This window comes from Pseudochaenichthys georgianus, chromosome 20 (assembly GCF_902827115.2).
Source record: "Pseudochaenichthys georgianus chromosome 20, fPseGeo1.2, whole genome shotgun sequence".
Taxonomy (NCBI): Eukaryota; Metazoa; Chordata; class Actinopteri; order Perciformes; family Channichthyidae; genus Pseudochaenichthys; species Pseudochaenichthys georgianus.
The window spans coordinates 21,877,890-21,903,542 of record NC_047522.1 but is presented as its reverse complement, the minus strand read 5'-3'; the positions used below and the strand labels follow the sequence as shown (position 1 = coordinate 21,903,542).

Sequence of the window (25,653 nt, the reverse complement as noted above, 5' to 3'; positions counted from 1 at the left end):
TTTCTCAATATTTCAGTTAATCTTAATAGTTTGCAAGAAATGTGAATGCATTTGCTGGATGGTTTTTGTGATAATGTATACACTACACAGGAAGACTCTCAATTTTTCAGACACCACAATGTCCTTTTCTTTCATTGACCCTTTGATATGTTGCAATGTAAGTTATTTACAGCAGGCTTTAAGCTACAGGGCTGCACCACTGCACCACGTCGTTACACAGTCACATACATGTGTGCTTTGGCATTCATGGCTAAATCATTTATATATGTTAAACTGGCAGCTGTATAACAAATGCAGGCAGTAGCTTTCCCCCTTGTCCAGGAATATAAGTGCATTTTCAATAATGAAAACTCCCTTTCTAGTGGACTCAACCCAGACTACTGGCTCGAGACTATTCTCTGCTCCCTTTCCCTGCTTCCCCTCTCGCTTTTTGTCTACAAACACTCCTAGGGTGCATATCTAGCAAGTCCTCTTTTTGAACCTTTTCCTGCAGGATGCTGGCCAGCTATTTCAGTCTGTTACACAATACTATCCCAGCTCAGTCTCAGCATCACTGTCTGGAGCATGTTTCTAAGCTCCTAAAAAAAACTCTCTAGCTCCCTCTTCTCTGCGTTATCTAAATAGGTCTGCAAAATCCCCACAGGCTCAAGAAGATTTTAATATTTTTGACAAGGAATGGGACCTATCTTGTAGCGTAAAAAAAAACCCCTAGTTAATCTCTTCAGCAACGCCCAACCGTAGCCCCGCCCCTTCCATTCGCAATACCGCTTCCGAGCTGGGGAGTCTCCCTGTCACTCATTCGGTTTACGCGAAACCATTGGTTAATTCAAACGTCAATCACGTGTTAAATCCCCAGTCTGGTGATGTGATTGGTGCATGTGGCGCGGTGGGCGTGTCGTCGTCCTCAAAGGATTGTTTCCCCGGAGTGGCCAGACGGCTGGGGGACACAGGATGGAAGAGCTAATAGGAGTATCTAACGGGACATGCGGACGGACTGATTTCTTCTAATATTTCAAGTGCTGGTGAGGGTCTTATTGTACTTTTTACAACCGCTAATGACAGCTTGTATGTTAATATTGAAATGTGTGTGGCAATGTCTGCTGAGTGTAGTCTAATTGGTCCATAATAACTCGACCACTGGACGAGCTAACCGAGTGGTCAGTTAATACGGACCCCCGGTGAAGGATAATAAACCGACTCTGGGTGACCAAAACCCGCCTTAAATAGTCAATATTCTCCCCGCTGCTGGTTCACTTTAGTGTCTTTTTGGACTCCATAATAGATATTGGGTTGTAATTTATCTCTGCAGAAAACGGCGGGTTGAAATTATGATTAAAACTGGCAGAAATTCCCGAGAACCGAGGGCGGAGGAGCAGATGTGGGTCAGTCCATCAGTAACGGGAAGCGGCGGTGCGGAACACTGATTGATCGCGGTTGGCATTAGTTCGTGTGTGTGCGTGCGTGTGTGTGAATCAGCATGTGGAGAGGACAGAAAGTGTGTGTGTGTGTGTGCGTGTGCGTGAAATAGTCATTTTAAAACATCAAAAAGACTATAGTGTAATCATTCACAATGACATTCATATGGTGATAATTAGAGAATATTCTGATTGTCATAATAAAATCCTACCTTATAGTCACAGCAAAAATATCATTAAAATCTTTCTGCAACTATTGAATATCAATTCATAGATTTTAGATTAGTAGATTATGGATTTATCAAATGGCAAAATGTAAAAAACGTAAAACATAAAACTCAATGTGGGAAGTTATAGCATCTGCTTGAAATATATTAAATTGATGATGTCATGAGGAAAAACAGCAACGGTCAAGCATGTACTGTTTTAAATATCTGCTTATTGCATGTTGTAATACATGATATCCTCTTCTACAGAAATAATCAGCTATTTATCCCATTGTATGGGATTATAACCGTTTTGGGGTCGTGTTTGCATTAGGCAGGTATTTGGGTAAATTAATCCTGCAGATTTACTCAACAGATAATAGGATTGGGAGATCTGTTTGATGGAATTGAATATTTTCAGATATCAACAGAAAATATGACAAATGTAAAAGCACATAGTTGGTGTTCAAAATGTCTGTGTTATTAAATGATAGAAAGACAAGATTACATCATGTAACAATAAGCTAAAATCAACCTTTCAAATGTTATTTTGCTGCTAACTGAAGGCTAACGTTATTGCTAAACTGCCGAAAGGATTCAGTGGATAATATTACCCAGAGTGCCTCAGTGTTTCACTACCCCTGAGTAGTAGGGACGAGGTGAGGTTCCTGGACAGGCGCAGTGTCAGAATCTTTTTTTGACGTCACATTTAGGGCAGTGTGACCTGACGTAATCCAGCCTGCATTATGCATCACACCAGAGCCGGCACACAAGAAGCTGTACCCGGCTCATGCATTCATAATGACTTGCCTTTCAGATTTTAATGGGGTTCTCACATCTGTAGTAAAGGCCTGGCAGAGAGGAAGACCCTGCACCTGCTGCGTGTCACCCCTCTGAGGTGCTGCTGATGTGGCCTTTTAAAGGCTACCTGGTGTGTTTGTGTACATGTTTGTGTGCCGAACTTGGGTTGTATGAATGAACCATCCAAACACATGAGTGAGAATCGGCTAATACTCTCTGGTGTCTCTGGATTATGTTCGGGCTTTACTCTCCCCTCTCTTTCTCCCCCGTGTGAGTGGAGGAGCGTTCATTGCAAGAGGACTGGGGGCCTTAAAGAAGGTCGAAGACGAGGAGGGGGGAGGATGCATGGGAGAGCTATTGCTGTTGCCGTGTGAACGAAGCTCTATTGTCCCGGGAACCTTTCACAGTGGCTTCCCCGAGGTCCCTGTGCATACCCCTCCCCCACCCATACACCCTTTCTCCCTCACAAACACAAACACACACTTTTTCCTGCAACACAGCTTTTTCTCACACACTGTCTCACTTTCATCCCACTCAGTGACCCTCTACTTTCCCCTCATTTCTCACAAGCAGACCAGTCCTCCTCCTTCTTCTTCTTCCTGCCCCCCCCCCCCCCCTTCAGTTGCTCATTATTTCGCCTCATTGATGTGATGGTCATGCCAGCCAGCCAGACAGCAAAAGCAAAAACATGCAATCTTCTCATTTGCATCCCCTCCCTCTTATATGAAGTAGCACCCTGTTTCTAAATGCCTGTAAGCCAAGCCTCATTGATGCATTCAGGGTCCTTTATGGCTGTGCATGATGGTGTCATTTAACCCTTTGTTTTCTCTTATTAGCGAGGGGCCGTTGGGGCTTGCAGGGGGTCGCTAGCTTGGATAACGGGGCCAGATGAGGACGCGGCTGGTGGGAACAGAAGTGTGTTTTCTCGTGCTGAGACACTGATGGCACTGCTACTTGCTTCGTCTGTCGTGTGTTAGTGATGATGTAACCAGTGTTGGAACAAGAACTCAGTCTTTACTTGAGTAAAAGCACCAATACCACACACACACTTTCAACTAAAAGTACTGCATTAAGTAACTGCAGGAAACAATTATAGAAGACGCTGGAACTGACAAAACATTTATTTTCCAATTATTCTTCTGTTAACACCCTTTTAGTTACTATCTTGTAGGATGGCTTAATCTACACCAAATTGTCCTCATATAGTATTGTGTGTCAAAATCAGAACATATAGAGTAAATACTATATATACGTAAAATAAATACTCTAAAGTATAAGTAGCTCACTCTTTGGACTCTTGTTAGCCACTAAGAAGGTATACATGTGTTATTGTGTTATGCAACGTACTTCCCGTCTACTTTCTGTGATCATAAATGAATATCTGCAGGGTCCAACAAACATGGTTGTATTTCTAGTACCTGCCGTCTATTATTAGCTTCCTGTCACACTGCCAGAGCCCCCGTGTCGCTCCAACCTGCTTTTCTTGGAGTGACTTTTCATCTTTCTTTTGCACCAGGAAGAAAGTGTGGAACTGCAATCAGCATCAGTGCATCTAAAAACGCTTCGAGCGCGTTTCCATCTGCTGCTCGCCGCATTGTTCAGACAGGAAGCGGAGACAGGGAGGAAACAGGAGAGCCAGGTCGAGGCGCACAAACAGGAAGCAGGAAGAGGCTCAGATAAGATGGCTGCTCTGATGCACCTTGGGAATTATCCTGCTCTGGGGAATAGTTTGTAGTCTTACAGAGAGTGTCTGGTTTAAGAGGCAAAATTCAGAGTGGGGGTAAACATGTTTTCACAGATAGGAAACGGCTCGTCGTTCCAGTTTTTGGGAGCGTGTCCATGATCTGTGTGTGTGTCAGGGTTCCAGCTGGGCGTCTGACAGGCCGGCCGCGGATAAGCTGGCATCTTCCTCTCCCTAATGCTTTAATCTCTGCTGGTCGCCACCAGTCATCTGGCTCTGGGACCCTGCTGGTCTTCACTCTCAGTCCCCCTAACACCCGCTCACCCCATGTTTCTACGCACTTTATACACAGGAAGAAGCTATAAGCTCACAATGCTTTCCTTTATGACAGCAGCAGCAACGCAAAGAAATGAAGATATCGAGAGGATATGGACGTAAACAGAGAGTTCACATTTATTGCAGGGTTATTATTTTTGACTTCATACGGGCATTCACGCAGGGGCAACGAGAGTTCGGTGTTGCAGACAAATCAAGTGTTGTTACTCAGTATTCATTATGATTATTGTGTCGAATAGCTGCTGCTTATTTCTTTTGAAAACAGGCAAATCATTTGAGAGAATTTGACATGTTTAGGCCTTTAAAAGCCAGACAAGAGTTTGATCAAAACAAAAAGAAAATGTCTTCAATTGAAGATGATAAATTGATGACATTCTTGTCTATTTTTATTCATTTATTTAACTGTTTTGCAAATTAATTGTAGCCTCTCTACATGGGACATTTGAGTTGTGTTGGATCATACTAACCATTTCAATATATCATACTGGTTTTCTTCATTATTCCTATTATTTTCTGACATTTTAAAGAACAAACAATTCAGTGGTTAATTTAGAAAAACATCTGTAAATTAGTCCAGCCTTAATTTGATAATGAAAATCACCCACATCTAGCCTCTTATCTCAACCCTGTGTTACATTGATATATGTCCCCCTCACTCTGGCAGATGTGTGCACAGAGTGGGGGACGGCTGTCATGCTCATGAACATCAGATGCAGTCGGCCGGCATCTGGCACGCTGGTCTCCTCCATTCATCCTCTGTAAGCAGTGTGTAAAACTGTGTGTGTGTGTGTGTGTGTGTGTGTGTGTGTGTGTGTGTGTGTGTGTGTGTGTGTGTGTGTGTGTGTGTGTGTGTGTGTGTGTGTGTGTGTGTGTGTGTGTGTCTGCAGTGTGTGACGGTGTGAGGCCTCGCCATGCCGCTGGTGAAGAGGAACATCGTGCCCCGCCACCTCTGCAGAGGGGAGCTCCCCGTGGGCATCGACAGTGAGCTGGAGTGTGTGATGAACAACACACTCTCCTCCATCATCCGTCAGCTCAGCAGCCTCAGTAAGACCCACACACACACACACACACAAATAAATCTCTTTTCGTGTTAACATTAAAAACATTTACAGCATCCTCGCGGCTACGATCCCGCTAACTTGTGTGTAGCCTCTTTGTGGCCGGACGGGATCACATGGCTTCATCGCTAATACCGAAGCTGTGATTGATTTGGGCGTTGTCATGGTTACGTGGCCCCAGGGTCACTGGGCCATCAGCAGACTTTTAAGTGCGCTGGCACCGGGAGCATCAAGGGAGGAAATGTAATCCTTTTAGATAGCTCTGCAAAACGTATCCAGACAGCTGTGTGTGTGTGTGTGTGTGTGTGTGTGTGTGTGTGTGTGTGTGTGTGTGTGTGTGTGTGTGTGTGTGTGTGTGTGTGTGTGTGTGTGTGTGTGTGTGTGTGTGCGGCCGGATGGGTTTTATATTGATTGTTATGCTCACTGTAAATGCATCCGATAGAGTTATTAAATCGCCCTTAAATCGATCTGTTGTTTTGTCTGTCTGACCTTTGTTTTGTTTTGTGTGTGCTCGCCCTATTCCTGTAAAGCGACCTCGGGTCCCTTGAAAGGCGCTATAGAAATATCAGTTATTATTATTATTATTATTACAGCACCAAGGGCATCCATCTCCTCACCCATCTTCCGTCTCCATGCCCTTGTTTCATAACCCATCAACAGTGTGTTATGTGTTGTTGTTTGACATGCTCCCTCCCCCACTCACCCTCAGTTTCCCCTCTCTTATGCTAACTGTCTTCATCTTGCTGTTGACCCCGTGTGTTTTGTCCTAGTTTTCCCATTCTCTGTCTCTTATTGTCCTTACGTTCCTGCATTGGGAGTGGGCTTTTCAACAGCAGCTGTGGGGGCTATAATTAAATGTGTGCATACGCCGTGCATGTGTGTGTGAGTAAGTGGACCATAAGGATCCTCACAGAGGTCAGAGTTGACCGGGCGCAGCATGCCGGATCCGTGGTTCTTCCTCCCTCCAAATATTTTCCCTGCAGAACATCCTGTCAGCAGGAGGGACACAAATAGCCCTTAGCGTGTGTTTGCCTTACCACTGTGTCGTGCAATTAATGGTATTAAATAAAATACCTTTTTCTCAATTGCAGTATGGCCCCAGCTTAGCAATGTTTTATTAAAAATCCTTTCACACTAATGAGTCCCTGGGCTAACGCCACCAGTGCTTAAAGTTTATAGTGCCATAAATCCTGGGCTAACAGTCTTACAACTTTTATTATGGTTTACTTCCGCACTTGACCATCACTTAGCTCCATTTCCAAACAGGGTCATCCCTACTTTTCAGGGTTATTACCCAAAACACATGCATAAAACACAACTGTGAACTTTAGTTTGAACCGAAGCCACATTATATTACATGTCATTGCTTTTATCCAAAGCAACTTACATACATTCAGTACCGTGGACAATCCCCACAGGAGCAACTTGAGATGAAGTGTCTTGCCCAGGGACACAATGCTGACTGCAGTGGGACTCGAACTCGCAACCCCTGATTCGGAGTCCAGCACACTACCCACTGAGCCACATCCAATCAAATGTAAAACAGTGCTGTCTGAAGATGTACACCTGGTGCCATGGGTTAACAGATATGGATGTGGTTGAGCTTCACGTTTTCTTAGATGTACCGATATTCTGGTTTGAGTCACTGAACACCAACACTAGAGAAGGGGGAATATGAGCCTTGTGGATGATGATGTAGGCTGACATTGTTTTATATTTCCCATGCTAACATCTGTACAGACGGCTCGGGGCTTTTATCTCGCCCCCTGACGGTATGTAGCTGTATTTCTGTGGGCAGTGCAGATTAATTTATTGATGAGCGATGTTGCTAAATGGAGCCCGCTGAGATGCCGTTTCCTGTCAGACTGCAGCCTGGCGTTGTGTCACGTTACCGTCGTATCGATCAGATTCAGTGTCTGAGGGGAAGTGCTGGGCTTTCAGATACAAGTCTGCTTCTTTCTCCTCAAATTTCCCGTCTTTACAGTTTTCATCTTCATTTCCAGGTAAACATGCAGAGGATATATTTGGCGAGCTTTTCAGCGAGGCCAACCTTTTCTACCTGCGAGCCAACTCTCTGCAGGACCGCGTCGACCGGCTGGCCGTCAAGGTCACGCAGCTGGACTCCACCGTGGAGGAAGGTGAGAGAGCGAGACACAGGAAGTGATTACTCATCGTCCAATTCAAACATTGTTCTCAGTACGACTACTAGTGCTTTTATAGAATATCAAACTACAAAACAGTGCCTGGGTGACCTTGATGAGGAAGCAGCCAATAGCTATTGTTTATTTCTACTTGAAACAGAAAAATTGATATTCAAACTGTATTCAAGACTTTAAGAGCAAGAAAAAGGTCCATTCAAACTATAGGTGAAGATTATGTTATGACTTTTTATATTTTCATTTAATATGTAACTTTTTAAGGAAAACAGTATCTGGTTCTGGCTTTTGCAAAGGTGAAAATGTGCTGCTTTTAAAGAGAACATTTCATATTTCTAAGCATTTCTGTGAAATTCTTCCCATTTTCTGGAATTTTATAGCAAAAACTATTGAAGTTTTTCGAAAATGACCGACAAATTGAGTGATAATTTAGTTGCAGCCTTAATTTAAGCCCAGGAAGTAATCATTCATGATCCAAGTGTTGTCTCTCATGTTTTCTACCGGTCATTTCCACTGTTTTTTCTGTCCTCAGTTTCCCTACAAGACATCAACATGAGGAAAGCCTTCAAGAGCTCCACCACTCAGGACCAGCAGGTGGTGTCCACGAGCAGCGTGCCCAATCCGGTCAAAGAGATTTACAATATGAGCGACAAGCCCCCGCCCCTCAGCATCCTCTCCGTTTACAGGTTTGTGATGATGCACACACACTCTCCAAACACCGAGACGATTGAACCACATTCTGTGTGAAATTAGATGATAAAAGCTAGCCAGTTAAGTAAGTAAGTAAAACTTTATTTATATAGCACCCTTCTCAACACGGATGTACAAAGTGCTTTACAGTACAGTACACAATTCACAGTACAACTATAACATGTAGAATAAAATCATAAAACAACAGCAGGTAATACATAGGATAAAACATACGATAAAACACCAGTAAAAGACAGACTAACTCACCTCCTCCGACGACCCAAAGGCCTGTCGGAAGAGGTGGGTCTTTAACGGCCCCTTAAAAGTCTCTATTGAGGCAGAGGTTTTTATTTTCCGGGGGAGTTTGTTCCATAGCCCACCGCCTCAAAGGCACGGTCACCCTTGGTCTTCAGCCTGGCTCGGGGCACCCTTAGGATTAGCTAGAAATCAGTCCAGAGGAAGTTGATGAAGTCTTGGAATGGCTCAGTTTTTGAGTTATGTTACAATCTATTTAAATATTGGCAATATAAACAAATGTACACGTGTAAATCGTCACATATAGCTTATTTAAAACCATGCGTTCTACTTAGCCAGTGTTACTTAAAGTCATGCTGTGGTCTTGATTGGATGTTGTCTCCGCGTGTCTGACCCACATTCCCAGTGAAGCAGCAGGTTTGGTGCTATTTCCTGCTGCTGCTTTTATCCAGTACTTTGGGTGCTTCACATATTTAGCATGGTGCTCCAGTGGGAGTCCAACTCCTAACCCTGACTACATACCACATGTTTCCATTTGTCTCTCTGCCTTTCATCCTGTCCTTTCCAGTTTTGCAGGGTCATCCGCCTGCTCTACTTTTACAATACTCACACCTCAACATGTCAAATCGTGTCATTCTGTCTTTCATTCCTACATGTTTCTACAACGACATAAGGGCAGCTGTATGAATTCTTGCTGTGTGTTTCTGTAGGGATGACCAAAAGGAAGCACTCAAGTTCTACACCGATCCATCCTACTTCTTCAACCTGTGGAAGGAGAAGATGCTGCAGGACACCGAGGATAAGAGGAAAGAGAAGAGGAAGCAGAAGGTACAAATCTGTCCTAGAGGAACTAACAGATCATACTTTAATTAAATATACCATCTCACTGATAGTAGTTGCCTGGTTGTCTCCAGCTGGGGCTATTCTGTCCATTTCCCTGCCAAATTAGTGTCCAAATATCAAGTTGGTTATTCTTAGTGGACGTAACAACAAAATGAAAAAGACTCATTGCTCTCTTCCTCCTTGCGTTAGGGGCAGAAGCAGGACGTTGATGGCACGTTACAGCGGGAGGTGAAGAAGGTCCGGAAGGCGAGGAACCGTCGGCAGGAGTGGAACATGATGGCTCTGGACAAAGAGCTGAGGCCGGACCACCGACACACCATTCACCGAGACCGAGGGGCCTCCTCTGAGGGCTCCATGTCTCCGGAGAACAGGTAACCAAAGATCTGCTCAAAGATTAGAGGTCAGCCTTTTGCAGAGACTCTAGGAATCAGCCTAACATCACAACATATTGAAGCTGGCCAAGAACATCATCTCTGACCCCAACCATGTCCTGAACAGGGAATATGAATAGAAGAGAATCGTTTATTGTCATTATACAGGTACAATGAGATGAGTAGAGCTACCCAAAAACAAACAAGAGACGTACAACATGTCAGGAGAAGACAACATACAAACAACAAGCATTCATACTTCAATATGCAGATACAATGAAATGTTACCGTCAAATCGGAGATACAGGGTCAATACAGAGAACTAAGGTTAAAAGGGTTCATAGGTTCAAAAGTCCCAGGCTTCTCCAGCAATGCAACAGAAATATATATACGACGGATTTAAAAAGAAATAAAGGTATTGCAAGCTCAGGAGTTTAGCAGTCTTTTGGTCTACGGCAGGGGTGTCAAACTCAAATTCATCGCGGGCCACATTAGCATTATGGTTGCACTCAAAGGGCCGGTTGTAACTATATAAATATATAATATATACCATATAATGTATTATATTACATTATTGCCTCTGAATTGGATTATTATCGGATAGGGTAATAACTTAGTAAGTAACTACGTCTGAAAGCAGAAGTCCCGGGCAAATAATTCTCTCCTCAGTGCGCATGTCACAGTGCGCGATGCATTGTGGGACATGTCATCTGTAAAGTGGCATGTAACTGTATAATAACGTATTATATTCTTTGCAAGCTCTTGCGGGCCACATCAGATGAAGTCGTGAGCCGGATTTGACCCCCGGGCCTTGAGTTTAACACCCCTGGTCTACGGGATCAAATTGTCCCTGAGTAATAATAATAATAATTTGATTTAAGGCGCCTTTCATGACACCCGAGGACACTACAATTTGTTAAATATTCTAAGAGGCAACAGAACATGATAAAAACACAAACATACATCATTGAGAAGACAATTAAAGTGGACACAAAGGATAGTCTAGTGGTCTTTGTCCTGATGCTGCGGGTTATTTGCATGTATTTGAATGTCTTCTCTTTCCCCTCCCTCCTCTCTCCACCAGGGGTCTCGGTGCAGATCAGCTCCACTACCCCAACATGATGAACCACGCGGGCCACGCCCACACCTACTCCGGCCCCCCGCCCAGCGTCCTGGCTGCTCAGATGGCGGCGGGCCACCCCCCGCGAGGAGCAGGGGAACATGACATGAGAGGCAGGGCCATGATGGCGGCTTATCAGGGGGGGACACTGGGTCGTACCCATCACCACCACCACCCTCTGCCTCCTCCCCCCTCTGAGGCCATGAACGGAGGCTCCATGTCCCTCCCACCGATGGACTACAGGTACACACCAGAGCCAATGGGATCTAAGGGGCTGTTATTGTTGTTTATCAAGCTTATCTGAGTCTGAATGGTTTAACCGTTATTAGAATTAGGGCATTTTTATTACTAGCATTTTTATTTTCTGTATTTCTGTTGTTTATTTTATGAATGAACTCCGAGCAAGTGCTGCCACCTAGTGGGTCCTTCTGTACTCGATAGCAAACCAAACTACAGACATCTTTAACAACTCTCCACTAACTCTCTTTTATTCCCTCTCTCTTGCAGTATGGAGGGCTATGCCAACACCGGCCCCCCTCCCCCGCCCCCCGCCCCTCTCATCCCCTCCTCCCTCACAGCCTTCGCCTCCCCTCCCGGAGGTCCCATGCCCATGATGGGTGCCGGTGGCTTCTCTCCTCCTCCCCCTCCTCTAGGTGGATTCCAAGTGGTCCCTCCCCCCCCTGGTCCTCCTCCTCTCCCCCAGTCAGCTGGCTCCTCCCACTTCTCCACCCGCAAGATGTCCTCCTCTGCTCCTGCTGAGAGCGAAGCGGTCACCGACGCCCGCAGCGACCTGCTCGCCGCTATACGTATGGGTAAGAGAAGTGAGTGTGAGCGAGTGTGTTTGGGTTTGTGGGAAGAAGTCATTTGGTTATTTACAACCGCAGGGATGTCGTAGCATCACTTCAGTGTTTACCGATAGGTTTTACCCTCAGTTTAAACCCCTGTAACGTTTGAGGTAAATACTAAGTTAAAATCATGCATAAAAATATGTCTCATGTCAAGGCCTTTTTATTTGATCAACATTGTTATCCCGCATGTTATTGAAAAACGTCTTGTATCTATACTCTAGTACAAAACTGACCGACAACAAAAAATGCACAGTCACACACCTTGATATTTAAACGAAGTAGCATTGTTGATACAGAAATAATCCTGTGATGAAGTTAAAAACACCTTAATTGAGCCACTTTTGATCCTCCTCTGATGTCCACATTGTACTGTAAGCGTGCCCAGTTTAAAACACATCCCATAATCTCCCCGCAGGCATCCAGCTGAAGAAGGTGCAGGAGCAGCAGGAGCAGCAGGCCAAGAGGGAGCCGGTCGGGAACGACGTGGCCACCATCCTGTCGCGCCGCATCGCTGTGGAGTACTCCGACTCCGAGGACGACTCCGAGTTGGAGGAGAACGATTGGTCGGATTAACATACACACACACACCAATGGGATAACCACTAATAACACACACACACACACACACACACACACACACACACACACACACACACACACACACACACACTCACTTGAAAGAATGCCCACTGTACCACACTCACGGGTTATCACACACTGAACACACACACAATCACATGCTGTCGGTTGATATAAGCTGAATGGTCCAAAACTGGAAGATGTAGGGGTGTGTGCTCCACTGTAAAGACACTAATAACATACCGTAATACTCTTTGAAACATTAACATGTAGTCTGTATTTCAAAGCTTTGTGAATACACCCCAGTGGATGTGTCTCTACCTGTTATAACACTATATAGACACCCTGTGAAGGTGCTTATTATTACATGTATAGTCAGAGCTTGAGGGTGTTAGAAGATTAGCAGCTTTTCCTCTCGAGATAACCAATGTACTTACTGTCTTTTTAAAAATGTTTTTACTGAAACACTTGCTGTAGAATCCCCTGGCAAGTTCTTAACATTAACTGGAAGTAAAGAGGAAGGGGATATGTAATTAGTCTTATTGAATATAATCATGATTGAGCAATCGATCACTGCTGTGTGGGGGGAGGGGGGGAGGGAGGGAGGATCTGGGGGGGGTGTGCATATGCTAGTGCGAGCTCTGTAACCTTTGACCCGGAGAAAAATAAAAAAAGATGACTGACGGATCACGATGGCTCGGCTGCCATGTTTATTTTTCTGTTTCTCGCAATGCAGTACCTGGCTTTAAGACATCAGTTTCCATGGTAACGGTACAGCTAAGACGCGTGTTGCCAGGGAAACGGGCGAGGATGAACAAATGACACGGGGAGTTTTTATGCACGGCACTTGTTTGGGTTTTTTTAATACAAAAAGTGAACTCTAACCAAAAGCAATAATAAAAAGTACAACTATAACACTTTTGAAAATACACACCACGTTCACACACGTTTTTTTCGTCTCACTTTTTGTTAATATCTCAGTTTTTAAGTCAGTGCATGTTGATTATCGTGTTTCATTTTGCAGAACTTGTTGTGCCATTTTCATCCAAAAAATAAAGTGCATTTCACATTGATAACTACGCATACATCTAGACAAGATGCTGTTACCTCAACCCCCCCCCCCCAAACACACACATTCACAGGCCCTTTAGGGTATTTAGCTCTAGATTGGTAACCATTTCATTTAACAAGTCATTGGCTGCACATTTTCTCAAAAACCACAGTGTATTATTACACTGTGAAGCAATTAGATGAACAGGTGTGTGTATACAGAAGTATTACATCCAACATCTGCTCTTCTTGGATACAAAGCCCTTGTTCACACCTGCTCAATCATCATGAACAATACTGTCTGCTGCACAAGAAGGAAAAACATTCACCAATCAGAGAATATCTTCCTCAAACATCCCCGTCTGTGTAGCCAATTAAAAACCTTTAATCCAGCCTTTAAAAACGGGTGTATATTGAAGCCGAACAGAAGAGTTTCTACATCAACAGCGGAGAAAGAAAACGGTGGGTAGCACCATGCACGGTGGTATAAAGCCCCGCCTCCTCCTCAGCATGCCGTATTTACAGAAACAAGAGTGAAGAGGAGGGGGGGAATCAAATAAACGATTCATTACTACATTCAGAGAAGAGGCTTTACAGCGCCGTTACATCGTACAGAATCTGAAAGAATCCAAGCCAGACTAAAGTGGAAAAAAATATAACTTTTCAATGAATATAACAAAATATAGAATTTTCTCCAAAAGGTAAAAGAATTGTGATGGTTTGTTTGTGGTGGTGCTCATCGAAAATAAAGCAACCGTATTCAGTCTGACACAAGTCCACGTCCCAATGCTCAGATATTCCATTCCTCTCCTATACTTGAGGCCAAAAGATGAGCATTTTGAGCTCTTCAAATGCCTCTTCGCAAGGAATGAAAGAAGAAGCATTATCTTTGTATCTGGAAGCGACCATTTTAGCTCATAGAATCATTCGAGTCACTTCTTAGAGGACGCCTCAATCAGATTGATTAAAAGTAGAGTGATTTAGAGACAGGAAACTTAGTAGGACTAGGACATTCAGAGTCCCTTTCACCTTGGCTTGAAGTGCCGGAGCGTCCTCGTCCTATCCCCCTTCCAAAAAAAGCTCTGCAAACACGTAACGAGGCCATTTCTCTCAGGATTGACAGGAAGACTTGGCAGCATTTTCCTCAAAGGTCAAAGGGTCAACAGGAAGTCATATACCTCCGTAACCCCCCGCACAAGGAGACAGAATATGGTCTGCTGAGCTGCTGGAACAGACACACATGCACAGCCACACACCCATGCAACTCATACAGTATGCACGACACACCATCACACACCGACACTTGAGGTTACAGGACACTTCGTATGCTCACAGAAAAGCAGAGGCAACTAAACGATATCTCATCCCGGCGCGATTAAAAAAAAGCCAGATTTTGTCTCGAGGCAAAATCATGTCAGAGGATTGAGGCAGTGACATGAGTCGTTTGATCTCGCCCGGAGTGATTATACCACCACCCTTTTGAAGATGTATCACTGAAGCATCATTCGGAGCCCATTCACGACACAGCCCTGCCCGGGCAGCCATTATGCTGCTTCACATTGCAGAAGAAGTCATGGAGCGACGTGATGTTATTGCTGTCTGAGTATTGCTTCACATCTACAAAAAATAATAACTACCTTTCAATGGCTAGTTATTGCTGACAAGATATGAAGAGATGAAGGTGTTAGCATGGTTGTCGGGTTTGCAAACTCATTTTCAAGACCCCAAAAAGAATGACTCAGAGCAGCTGGTAGGTGTTGTGATCTTTGCTTCACACTTAGCAGGACTCTAATGATGACTCTGAAGCCTGTTCCCGCACCATACAGCGAAAATATCTCCAGAAATCCACATTTCTCTCATGACCATCTAGTGATGATTGTAGCTCATTCAATGGTATACATGTGAGGTACATTGTGTACATAAGCACAATTAGGAGTTATTAGTGTCACGATGACATCTGGGCCCGGTACACTGACACATGGCTGGCATGTGACCTCAGGAGGAATAAAAGGGCATGTTTGCTTGCTACATGCTAATTACATAGCATGCACATCAGATATGTGGTTTGTGTTGAGCTCTTAAGGAGCTGAATATATCAAATAAAAGAAACATTTCCACTCCAAAATCCTCATTTTGCTAATTTGGCTCCAGGTTTGTAGTCATGTGATCATGTTAATTTAATATCTATAGGGATAACACATTTGACATGTGTGTTATCCTATTCAAAATTACCTTTAAATTCAAAAGTGTATAACATTCTCCAGACAATCAAAAAGTCTTAAGCATCTCCATTTAAAAGGTGAAAAAGGGGATTGAAGGTGGTTACATAATCCAATAGGCTTATACTCGGTTAGCTGCCTCCGTTAATTAGTACAAAAGAATGGAGGAAGGGTTAATGGTCAGATCTCCTGTGGCTTTGTCTGATGGACTAAAACACATTCATGCACAATCCGGAGAGAACAGAAGACTGTGGGGAAGAGAGGAGGGGAAACCGCTTTGTTTCTTCCCCGGCGTCTGTGGAGGACGCGGGGCGCGGAAGGATCACAGAGTGCCGGATTTATTTTTAGCTCTCCCGCGGCTCTTTAGCTTTCGACGCACGTCCAGAGTGCAGCAGCAGAGAGACGGGATCCAGACGGCCTATATGTGGAAATGCCTGCGTGAGAATGCTCTCTTCATTTACTTCTCTTCCATGCGCACTTAATAAATCCACCGTGCGTTTTTACGCACCGTGGAGCAGACTAACAATCCCTCCTCTATTTAAGGAAAACAAGCAACCAAAGCTCCAGTGCTGGTCGCTATATGCACTTTTTATATAAGGCTGCTGCCTGTAAAACATGTGATGATCTCAGCACTCTATGCAGAACAGAGGAAGGGCGTGGTTGGAAAGGGGGGGGGGGGGCGGGATGCTGCCCGCTCAGTGGCCGCCTGTACTGGGGAAGACAGTGAGACACCTTGCCCTATATGGTGAGTGCAACAAAGAATAATCCGTCCAGGTGGGCTGTGGATAACTAACAAAACTACCAGGAACATCTCCACCCAGAGCTGAAGTCAGGCCCTCTGCTGCCTCCCCCCGGCCTCCCCCCCACTGCTGCTCCCTTTGACACCAGACACATCCAGCGAGGAGCAGAGCTGACTCAGGGCGCCGCTCTCTTCCCACCAGGGTCTGTGGGGTCAGACGGCACTGGGGGTCCGAGCACGCTGGGCCACGCTGGCAGGCACACAGCCACAGCACACCAGCCACAGCGCCTTCTGGATCTCCTGGTTCCTGAAGGCGTAGATGACCGGGTTGATGACGGAGTTGTAGGTGGCAGGCACCAGCGTGGCGTAGGTGTACAGTGGGGGGTAGGTGTAGTCGGCAATAAGAGAGTAGACAGTGAAAGGCATCCAGCAGGCGGCAAAGGTACCCAGGATGATGGCCAGCGTGGAGACGCCCTTCCTCGTTGTGACGTAGTGAGGCGAGGCGGCCAGGAAGTGGTGCTGCAGGGCGATCTGGTGAGCGTGCCGCATCACTATCTTGCAAATCTGGACGTAGAGCTGCAGCATGAGGCCGAAGAGCAGCAGGAAGGAGACAGACAGCACGGCGATGTTGTTCTTGGTGAGGGGCCGCACCACGCTGCATGTGGCCTCCTCCTTCAGGCAGTTGACCCCTGTGACCGGCAGCAGGCCCAGACACAGGGAGAGCCCCCACAGCAGCACCAGCATGGTGTAGGTGAAGGCCGCGGTGCGCTCAGAGTTGTAGGTGAGGGCGTAGTACAGCGACAGGTAGCGGTCGATAGTGATGGCCAGCAGGCTGAAGACAGAGGCGGAGAAGGAGGCCACCACCAGGCCCACCGTCAGCAACTGGGCCGATTCAGATTGGAGCAAGTAGGCACAGGTGAAGTGGAGCACCAGGCCCAGGCCGGCCAGCAGGTCCGCCAGCGCCAGGCTGCCGATCAGCAGGAACATGGGGGCTCTGAGCGCCGGGTTCTGCCAGATCACCATCACCACCAGAGCGTTCTCACAGGCGATCAGCGTCCCCGAGGTGCACAGCACGATGTCCCAGGGGTTCACCAGCACGGGCAGCTGGCTGGGAGCGAGGGAATCGGCTGGAAACGTCCCCAGACTGGTGCTGTTGTCCATCAGTGCTCCGCCTCCACTGGCCCAGGCTGTGGGGTCAGGGGTCAGCCAGCTTGGGGTGACTGCTGGCTCTTCACTCATTGTGCCCCCCGTCTGAAATCGACACGAACAAACACACAATGATATCTGAGTGGAAAGCACAAGCCCAACAGGGACAAGGAGCACCACACATAAGTAATAGTGTCTATTCTTGGGCCATCTTTTTAGCTCTACTAATTCTGAAGGCATAACAGAGGGCACTACCCCCCCCCCCCCCCCCCCCAACCTGTGTACGCCACTGGGTCTGTGTTGATTTTATGACACCACAGTTACTGATTTTTTATACTTAACCTTCAAAGGTTACATATGTGGTGCAGGTCGATGCATGCCATTATGCAGAAGATATAACGAACCTTCATCCATACCAAAACTAGTGTCTCTATTTAAACAATAAAACCCAACAGAAATAGAAATGTACATTTATATTATTCATAAGGTACAGTTACAAAAACTAATGTTACCATGTGTTGCACTGAACCAGATTATATGTTAAACTCATTTTCATCTGTAGTCCATTGTCAATTTAAAGTGCAGACAGGTCGTGTATTTTCCTCTGGGAATTAAACACACCGCCTGTTTATTCTAACAGAGGCCTCGAGGCGACACCACAGGTGAATGGCATAATTGAAGAGCATAATTGAAAACCACAGCAGGCTTTGCAGCAGATTTCAGGCCACATTTCCATAAAAGACATCCATAAACCTCAACCGGAACCGGTACGAATTCACGCCGCTGAGAGACGCATATTATGCCGCTTTCCATAACAGAAGACACGTCCGCACCCGTCTTGAAATAAAACCACCACAGCCATACATGCATCTCAAACTGGTGGCCATATGGTGCTGCTTTACCCTCTGTGCACCTTGCATGATAGGAACACGTCAGCAAGAGGGAAAAACATGCATGTCGAGGATGCGCAATAATTCAATTACTGCAGAAACCCACCTTGACTGTGAGACTTCCCGTCTAGATGGAAGAACGACAGCCCTGTGAGTGCATGTTATTGCGCGGGATGGTGGGACGGAGCCCGGGGAGGGGGATGCTGCTCCTCGGTGCCTCAGAGCGGGGAGGATGGAGGAAGAAGAAGAAGAAGAACGAGAAGAGCTCCGAGCATCGCCGTGTACTGCGGCTGTGCGGCGGCGGAAGGAAGGGATGAAGGAGGGGGTCGGTGATGGAGGAGGAGGAGTCCCACACCGGCGAGACCCCGAGACACCGGTTGAACCCCGGCGAAGAGCTCAAGGACAGGTGTGTCCATGGCTCTATATTCCACAGGACATATTTGTTTTATTAAAAAATTATTGTGAACAATTTTGTATGTATAAAGCTCACTATGCTTATATATACATTTATTAATTTTTTTTTTTAATATAGGGCTTTTCAAGAAATTCAAAGACACAAGATTGGTATATTAGAGAGTACTCTAATTTATTCGGTATATTTTAGTGTGTGTAGAATGGATACTCTTCTGAATATACGTCTTTACTACTGATATGTATATAAAGGTCCATCTTATCTTATGTGTATCACTTGTTGTGCTTTCTCTTAATGTAGCAACACGTGTCTCCGCCAGTAAATCTAACACCAGCTCACCTGATTAATCTGCACAATGCTCTGTTTTGATTTGATTCTTTCTGACTCATATTTCAGAGGCTGCAGCTCTTGCTATTCCTGTCCTCTCTGTGCTATTAACAGCCTCCCTGATGTGTCCCCCCCTCCTCCCCCCGTCCTCCATCTTCTCCGCCTCATCCCTCCATCCTTGCGGCGCTGCCTCCTCTCCTGATGTTCGTGCATGTGACCGCAGTAGCATGACCGAGTATTAATCAGGCGGTTCTTTCCAAAGCACCTGCCATTTGTGTCTGAATGGATTAAAAATAGCCCCTGTTGCAGTGCGAGGCCAGGTATCACCACCGAGAGGCGATGTAGAGCTCCTGTGAGTCATCAGTGCACCTGTCGGCTGAGAAAGGAGAGCACACCCTGCTTCAATCTGACTGGCTTTATTTATTTTTCTTTAAAACAGAAAATGATCGCTTTACAACAGGCCTTATCAAGCAAACCCTCACATTAAACTCGCCAACACCTACAAAACGGTATCAAAAGTGCACCATAGTGTTAATACATATTTTCAAGGTCGAACAATTTCCAATAATATTATCTTCTTGTAATATTTATACAAATACCATTCTGTACACTGTAGAAATACACAACCAGGCACGCCCCATGAGTGGGAGGCACGCCCCATGAGTGGGAGGCACACCCCATGAGTGGGACGCTCGCCCCCCCCCACCCATCCTCCTTTACATGCATCATCAAAAGCCACTCAGTAAATCCCAGTGCAGAATAGGGGGGGGGGGGGGGGGGGGGGTGTGTTACATTATTTGAATTATTAAATACCCCACACCCAAGAAAAACCTAACACGCGTACGACCGACCGATATCTGTACAACCCTCATTCAGCGTCTTATTTTCAAAACAATCTTGACACAGTTTTCATTCATTATCGTCTCATTGAGCCGGCAGCAGCGTCCAGTAAAAGGGGGAGGAAGGGGGGGGGGGGGGGGGTATGGGGGCACGAAGCAAGGGGGAGACTTCCACTGTTTAGCTGCAGCGTGTAAAAGCACGAGTATGAAACACAGCTGAGCAGGTGTGAGACCACGCGGGCGGCTGTGGTGCGTTTAGGGTCCGCTGCGAGCCATGAGGAGGGTCTTCCTCTGGTTTCTGTGGCGGTTAGTCTCTGGACTGGTAGAAGAGGATGTAGCCTGACTCGGAGTTCTTGGAGATTTCAGAAGTGAGACCGTAGAATTCCTCTATGGCCTGGGCATCGATTTTCTACAACAGAAGGACCACATACAGCAGGGTTAGAAACAGGAAGGTACTTACAAATAAACGTAAATACAAGGAACTCACTCACCTCCACAATATCGTCATCAAACAGCAACCAGAAGTCATGACTTTTCACAATGGCAATGTAGTGACCCCTGTTTGGACCACTGAAAAGGAATAGATCAGTGTATTAGAGTATGCTTGATCCTCTATGATCACATCACCCAGACTTTAAAAAGGACCACCCACACAGCAGGTGTTTCCACTCGTTTTGCCCAGCAGACTCCTGTGGGGTGTAACGCTCTCACCTTCCCATCAGGTGGAAACACCTGCGTGGGTGTACCCGGCTTTTAGAGAAACACACAAATGTGCAGCTGCAAATAAAAATATTTTAAAAAGCTGACTGTGAAAGATCACAATCTGTGTGAACACTGTGGTCTGAATATTATAAAGCCTGTTTCAGGATACATAGTATTATAATACCGTGTCATGCCCCAGGCCAAAAATGGCAAACATAATGAATTTAAATGAGTTGAAGAAGTATTCAATTTACTGTCATTCAAGCCTTTTGTGCCTAATGATACTTTAAGGCACATGTGTCAAACTCGAGGCCCGGGGGCCAAATCAGGCCCGTGGTGGATTTAATTTCGGCCCGCAGGATAATTTTTAATTACTATTAGATCTGGCCCGCCGGTATATTGCATCACACCTTCACTCCATCCTGAGGGTCTCCTCCGCTCAGAGCCTGAGCCCAAACATTGATGACCTTGCACCCGAGATGAGATGCCAAGTATCTGAACTAGCATCTCAGAGCAGCAACCTGAGTTTAATGGATGTTTCCTTCTGCACTTTCTCTCTCACGACAACAGGGCATGTTTGTTTTCTCTCTGAGGGAAATAGTTTTGTTGAAGCTGTTGTTGGCCTGTGGGAAAATGTACTCATAAGAAATGACTCTGGAGAAGCTGCAGATAGAGCCATAAGAAATGAATGCAGCTGATTATTTAATGTTGTTTTTTAGGCAATCATTTAAGCTTAGTTAGTTCCAGGTTTAATATGTGCAATACGTTCATTTCAATAAGTTCTGCAATAAAAATTGAACCAGTCCGGCCCTCCACTAGTATCCATTTTTTAATTTTGGCCCACTGTGTATTTGAGTTTGACCCCCCTTCTTTAAAGCATCTCCATTTAATCAGATGCATTAATCCAGAATCTGTAGGCAAAGTGGCAAAGTGTTAATAAAGTCCACGTTTTCTTGGCTGATCACGTTTGGTTACAAATAGCTGAACAGCCCGTGTGGCGGGCAAATGAGGCATCACATCTCATGTTGCTTATTGGATTGTAAACAACGACCAGCAAACAGAAAAGGCAGTCCTGACGCAGTTTTGAAATCACAGGAATATTGACTTTCCCCTTAGAGGCTAACGTCGATAGCCAAATGGATCCAAGTGTGCTGAAATACCAGATGATATTTGGCCTAAAATCATGACATCAATTTCATGATACGTTTCCAAAATAACCCGCTGAGGGAGCTCAACTAGATCGCCGAGGGAGAAGACAGAGTAGGACTCCAGTCTTCATTTCTCAACTCTATGCAAGTCTAATATATTTTCTTTATTAAGGGGCTCAAGTCTTTTTCAGTATGCTGTGACAAGCAGGGACACACCTTGTACAAACAGTGCTGGTTCTCGTATAGATGTGATTTACTGTGTTTCTCGTGCCAATGGGTTTAAATGCATTTTATAAATAGAAAATGTATGCATTTGCCGCAGTCTCTACAGTTGCTGTGGAGACTGCTTTAAAAAAGGTGTTGTATTCTGGCTATGCGATCACCTACACACCTCCCACAATGCACCACAACGGCCACCAGGTCGTACAGCCTCTCGGGATTGGTGGCGTCCCCGGAGGTGTTGAAGAGGCGGAGCTCCAGGGGGAAGACGACGCGGTAGGACAGCTTGGTGTAGCGCTGCAGCTGCTCCATGTACTTAAAGCGCTTCAGGTGCAGAGCCAGGATCATCGGCAGCTTCTTCACACGCATCCTACGCCACACATGTCACAGGGTAAGGCACGACATCAGAGTATCCAACCACACACAGAAATGCATTAATATACATTAAAAACATGGCAAAAATAAGTGTACTGACCGCTTGTGTGCCTCCTGCTTGCTTCTACATTCTTCACAGTAGTATTTGTACTCACTGCACAGTGTCTCTGTGTTACTGAAGCCTCTGAGGAGTCACAAAGAAAGAAGACGTCACAATCTGAAGTCATACCAATAGTCCAAACCCAAAGGAAAACTGAAAAAATAAACCGGAGCCACCAAATGCTTTTTGGATGAAAGCAACTTATTATAATAGTTGCCGACTCATTTTCAGTTGATCAACTATCCGGTTCTGCTCCGACATGCCGTTTATTTACCTGAGGCAGTGTGTGATAGAGGTATTCTGTTCTACATCCACAGAAAGGTCCAGAAAGTCCTCATCTTTGCTGCTTATCTGTAACAAAAAGAGGGTGTCAAAAACAAGCAACTTCCATTGAAAAAACGAACCAATAATGTATTAACCTCAAACATTGCTTTGCAGCACAAACAGAGCATAGCTTCTCGAGGGTTTGTTTGATAATCCCTGAAATCTGCAGCAGGAGTGTTTGAGTAAAACATGTTCAGACAAGACTCTGGTGACACAGATGTGCCACTTACACTTTCCCAGGTAAACAGCAGTGAGGCGTCTTACCGTCTCACAGGTGAGGCAGCGCGTCTCGTTGGTCAGAGTGCCTTGGAAGATCTCGTGGACCCAGGTTGGAGCGGGCGTGGCATTGCTGTTGTTGTTCTGGGAGTCCAATGTGCCGTTGGCAAGGCGGCCATTGGTCTTGTCCTGCTTCCTCTCCTCCTGCAGCAGATCTGCGATGGTGTTCAGCAGGTAGTTCAGGAACTCGTGGGCATCCTGCTGCATGTAGTTGTCAAACAACTCTGCGGATTAAAGTCAGGAGAGACGTTAGGGAACAATTCAGCTTTTACACTTGTTAAGTGGGTACTTCAGGGTCTTCTGCACCATCTAACCATTCTCTTTGCGAAGCCGTGTGATGAACTTCTTGGGTGGGATGACGCCCACTTTCCTCTTTTGGTTGGCGATGCTGTGGAACAGGTCGGCCAGGCAGGTGAGCAGGTTCTCTTTACGTCGAGGCTGACTGCGGTACGCTAAGATCTTCTCCCGAAACGGCCGGCAGAAGTAGAGAGCCTGCAGCACCGAGTTGCAGTAGCAGGTGTTTCCAAACTAAAAATCACAACATGCAAAGCAGTCAGATCACGTGTGACAAACATACAGGTAGCGATAAATGAATAAAAACACTTTGCATCATCTACTTACATTGACCAGGCCAAAGTAGTGCTCATTGACCGGAAACTGCTCAGATCCAATCTCTTTCTCCAGAGCAGAGGCATTGGCGCCCTAAAAATACACAGGGCAAACGTTTGTTATCGTAAAACAATATATATTTTAGGTTGACGACAAAAACATACCAACGCACCCACTGGAGCAGTAAGTAATTGACAAAGTAAATGGAAGCAACTTGGCCGTTTTAAGGTGCTTTAAGCATTTTCAATTCCCCTTCAAATCTGTCATCTTAGCTAAAAACAGTGCAACATTGAAGTGCACATTAATGCACTAATAATGTTAATACTATAATTCAAAATATATGGTGCTTGAATGGGCTATTCTGCATAAAAAGTACTCAGTATATTTTGATGCCGATTGTAACAGAGTATTCCTGGTAGTACACCTCTTCTGCACTCACAAAAAAAGGTTTTGAATGCAAAACCCCAGCTGAAATAACAGAATGACATCTGCCAAAAATACAATAGACGTAGATGTTTATTGACCTTAGCAGAAGACCCGGGGGTTGTTTGTGTAAACGCATTCCCCCTCAATGATTTATGAAGGGTTAACAGAGTCTGTGGACAGCAACAAACCGCAGAGTGGACATGGAGCTGCGCAGATAAACCATGTCGTCATAGCCTGCGTACATATTATCTGGTAGTAAAGGCCGACATGTACATTTAGCCTATTTTCCCACTGTTTTGCTCCACAAACTGCAGATTAATCGGCTTCCGGTGTGAAGTGAATAATTATCCAGCTGTTTCCCAGTTGTTGGCAGGATGTAAGATTGGTGTAGCTTTATCGCTTCGCGTTAGCCACTTAGCTTCTGTGAACCTCAGCTGCAGCAGGTGCAATGTCACTGCTCTCAAAGAGGCTGTGATACATATTAAACCAAACAAGTCGTCAAGGTATGCGTTTATTAACAGTAAAGAGTCCCAATCTGACGTCCCCGATAAAAGCCAATAGACATCAGAGCCGAGAATAGCTGCTCGCTTTTTGCTATGAAATCTGCTTGGCTAGCACCGAATTATCTGCTTTTATTTATAATCAAACACGGTAAAAACGCCCATAAGAGTCCAAACATTATTTCCGTATCATTCCGTAGACTTGATAATATCAGTGTAAAGGCTGTAGTGAACTCACCATGATACAAAAAGTGGCAAATTTGGAAACTGTCATTAGGATTTCCATTCGGCTAGCGCCATCTTCAACCACCGCCGCGCGCTGACAAAACTGGGCTGGCTGGCTGGCTCCCCTCGTGCCCCCAGGAAGTGCGCTGGCCGTTGAAGCAGATTTGTGTAAATGACCGTAGTGGCCAAACGGTAGTACTACATCCGCCGTAACGTCATTTTTGCCCCAATATATACTTTTTTCCTTTGACTTACATTAGTAAAGAGACGTCTGTAAATCAACGTCTACTGTTTTTTTAGATAAATAAACGACCCAGCACGAACACTTGTATAGCACTTGTTTAAATCAGTAGGGTCTCAAAGTTCTAAAATGCGCTGAAAACTTGTATTTTTTTACTTTATTTAATTACCTACCTTTACATTTAAAGAAGTGTTTTATCCTATGTTTTAATGTTTCCAGTATTTCATTATATGAATTGGTTAAACTTCTTAATTTAATTAATGAATGTATTAAATCGGTATTTTAAGCACTGAGTGTTGAGTTTCCAGAAGCCTCCAGAGGATAAAGATGTTTTTAACTAAAAGGTCATTTAAAAAGTAATTTAAGATAAAATACTTCCCTGCAATCTCTCCTTTCATTTGACTGACCTGGGGCGCATGCGCTGTAAGCAAAAGGGCCCCGGATGATCCGGGTACTTTCTGAACCTACAGTCGCTCCATTTGGGGCTTCATGAATAGTAGCACTATTAAAAACATTATGAATAAAAA

The 25,653-nt window shown here is 45.2% G+C and overlaps 3 protein-coding genes across 4 annotated transcripts; 1 reads left to right on the top strand and 2 right to left on the bottom strand.

The window, feature by feature from the left end:
* The first annotated feature begins 925 nt into the window (after nucleotides 1–925).
* Nucleotides 926–12,449, top strand: wasf3b (WASP family member 3b). Of its 2 annotated transcripts, none has more exons than XM_034109192.2 (9): nucleotides 926–1,022; nucleotides 5,327–5,483; nucleotides 7,501–7,635; nucleotides 8,186–8,339; nucleotides 9,309–9,426; nucleotides 9,631–9,812; nucleotides 10,897–11,175; nucleotides 11,440–11,744; nucleotides 12,196–12,449. In XM_034109192.2, exons 2-9 carry the CDS (start codon nucleotides 5,351–5,353, stop codon nucleotides 12,351–12,353), a joined length of 1,464 nt encoding a protein of 487 aa, XP_033965083.1. In that variant the 5' UTR covers nucleotides 926–1,022; nucleotides 5,327–5,350; the 3' UTR covers nucleotides 12,354–12,449. The 2 variants fall into 2 exon arrangements, with proteins under 2 accessions (XP_033965083.1, XP_033965082.1); XM_034109191.2 differs by having other exon boundaries at nucleotides 11,440–11,753.
* A 756-nt stretch (nucleotides 12,450–13,205) lies between these two features.
* On the bottom strand, nucleotides 13,206–18,697 carry gpr12 (G protein-coupled receptor 12). Its single transcript, XM_034108322.2, has 2 exons — nucleotides 18,510–18,697; nucleotides 13,206–17,618 (listed from the first exon to the last, which is right to left on the bottom strand). The coding sequence occupies exon 2, from the start codon at nucleotides 17,604–17,606 to the stop codon at nucleotides 16,581–16,583; it is 1,026 nt and encodes a 341-aa protein (XP_033964213.1). The 5' UTR covers nucleotides 17,607–17,618; nucleotides 18,510–18,697; the 3' UTR covers nucleotides 13,206–16,580.
* An 845-nt stretch (nucleotides 18,698–19,542) lies between these two features.
* usp12a (ubiquitin specific peptidase 12a) lies at nucleotides 19,543–25,039 on the bottom strand. The gene is made up of 9 exons (XM_034108681.1): nucleotides 24,899–25,039; nucleotides 23,747–23,827; nucleotides 23,440–23,653; nucleotides 23,114–23,349; nucleotides 22,800–22,876; nucleotides 22,526–22,609; nucleotides 22,223–22,420; nucleotides 20,473–20,551; nucleotides 19,543–20,390 (listed from the first exon to the last, which is right to left on the bottom strand). Exons 1-9 carry the CDS (start codon nucleotides 24,944–24,946, stop codon nucleotides 20,289–20,291), a joined length of 1,119 nt encoding a protein of 372 aa, XP_033964572.1. The 5' UTR covers nucleotides 24,947–25,039; the 3' UTR covers nucleotides 19,543–20,288.
* Between the last annotated feature and the right edge of the window lie 614 nt (nucleotides 25,040–25,653).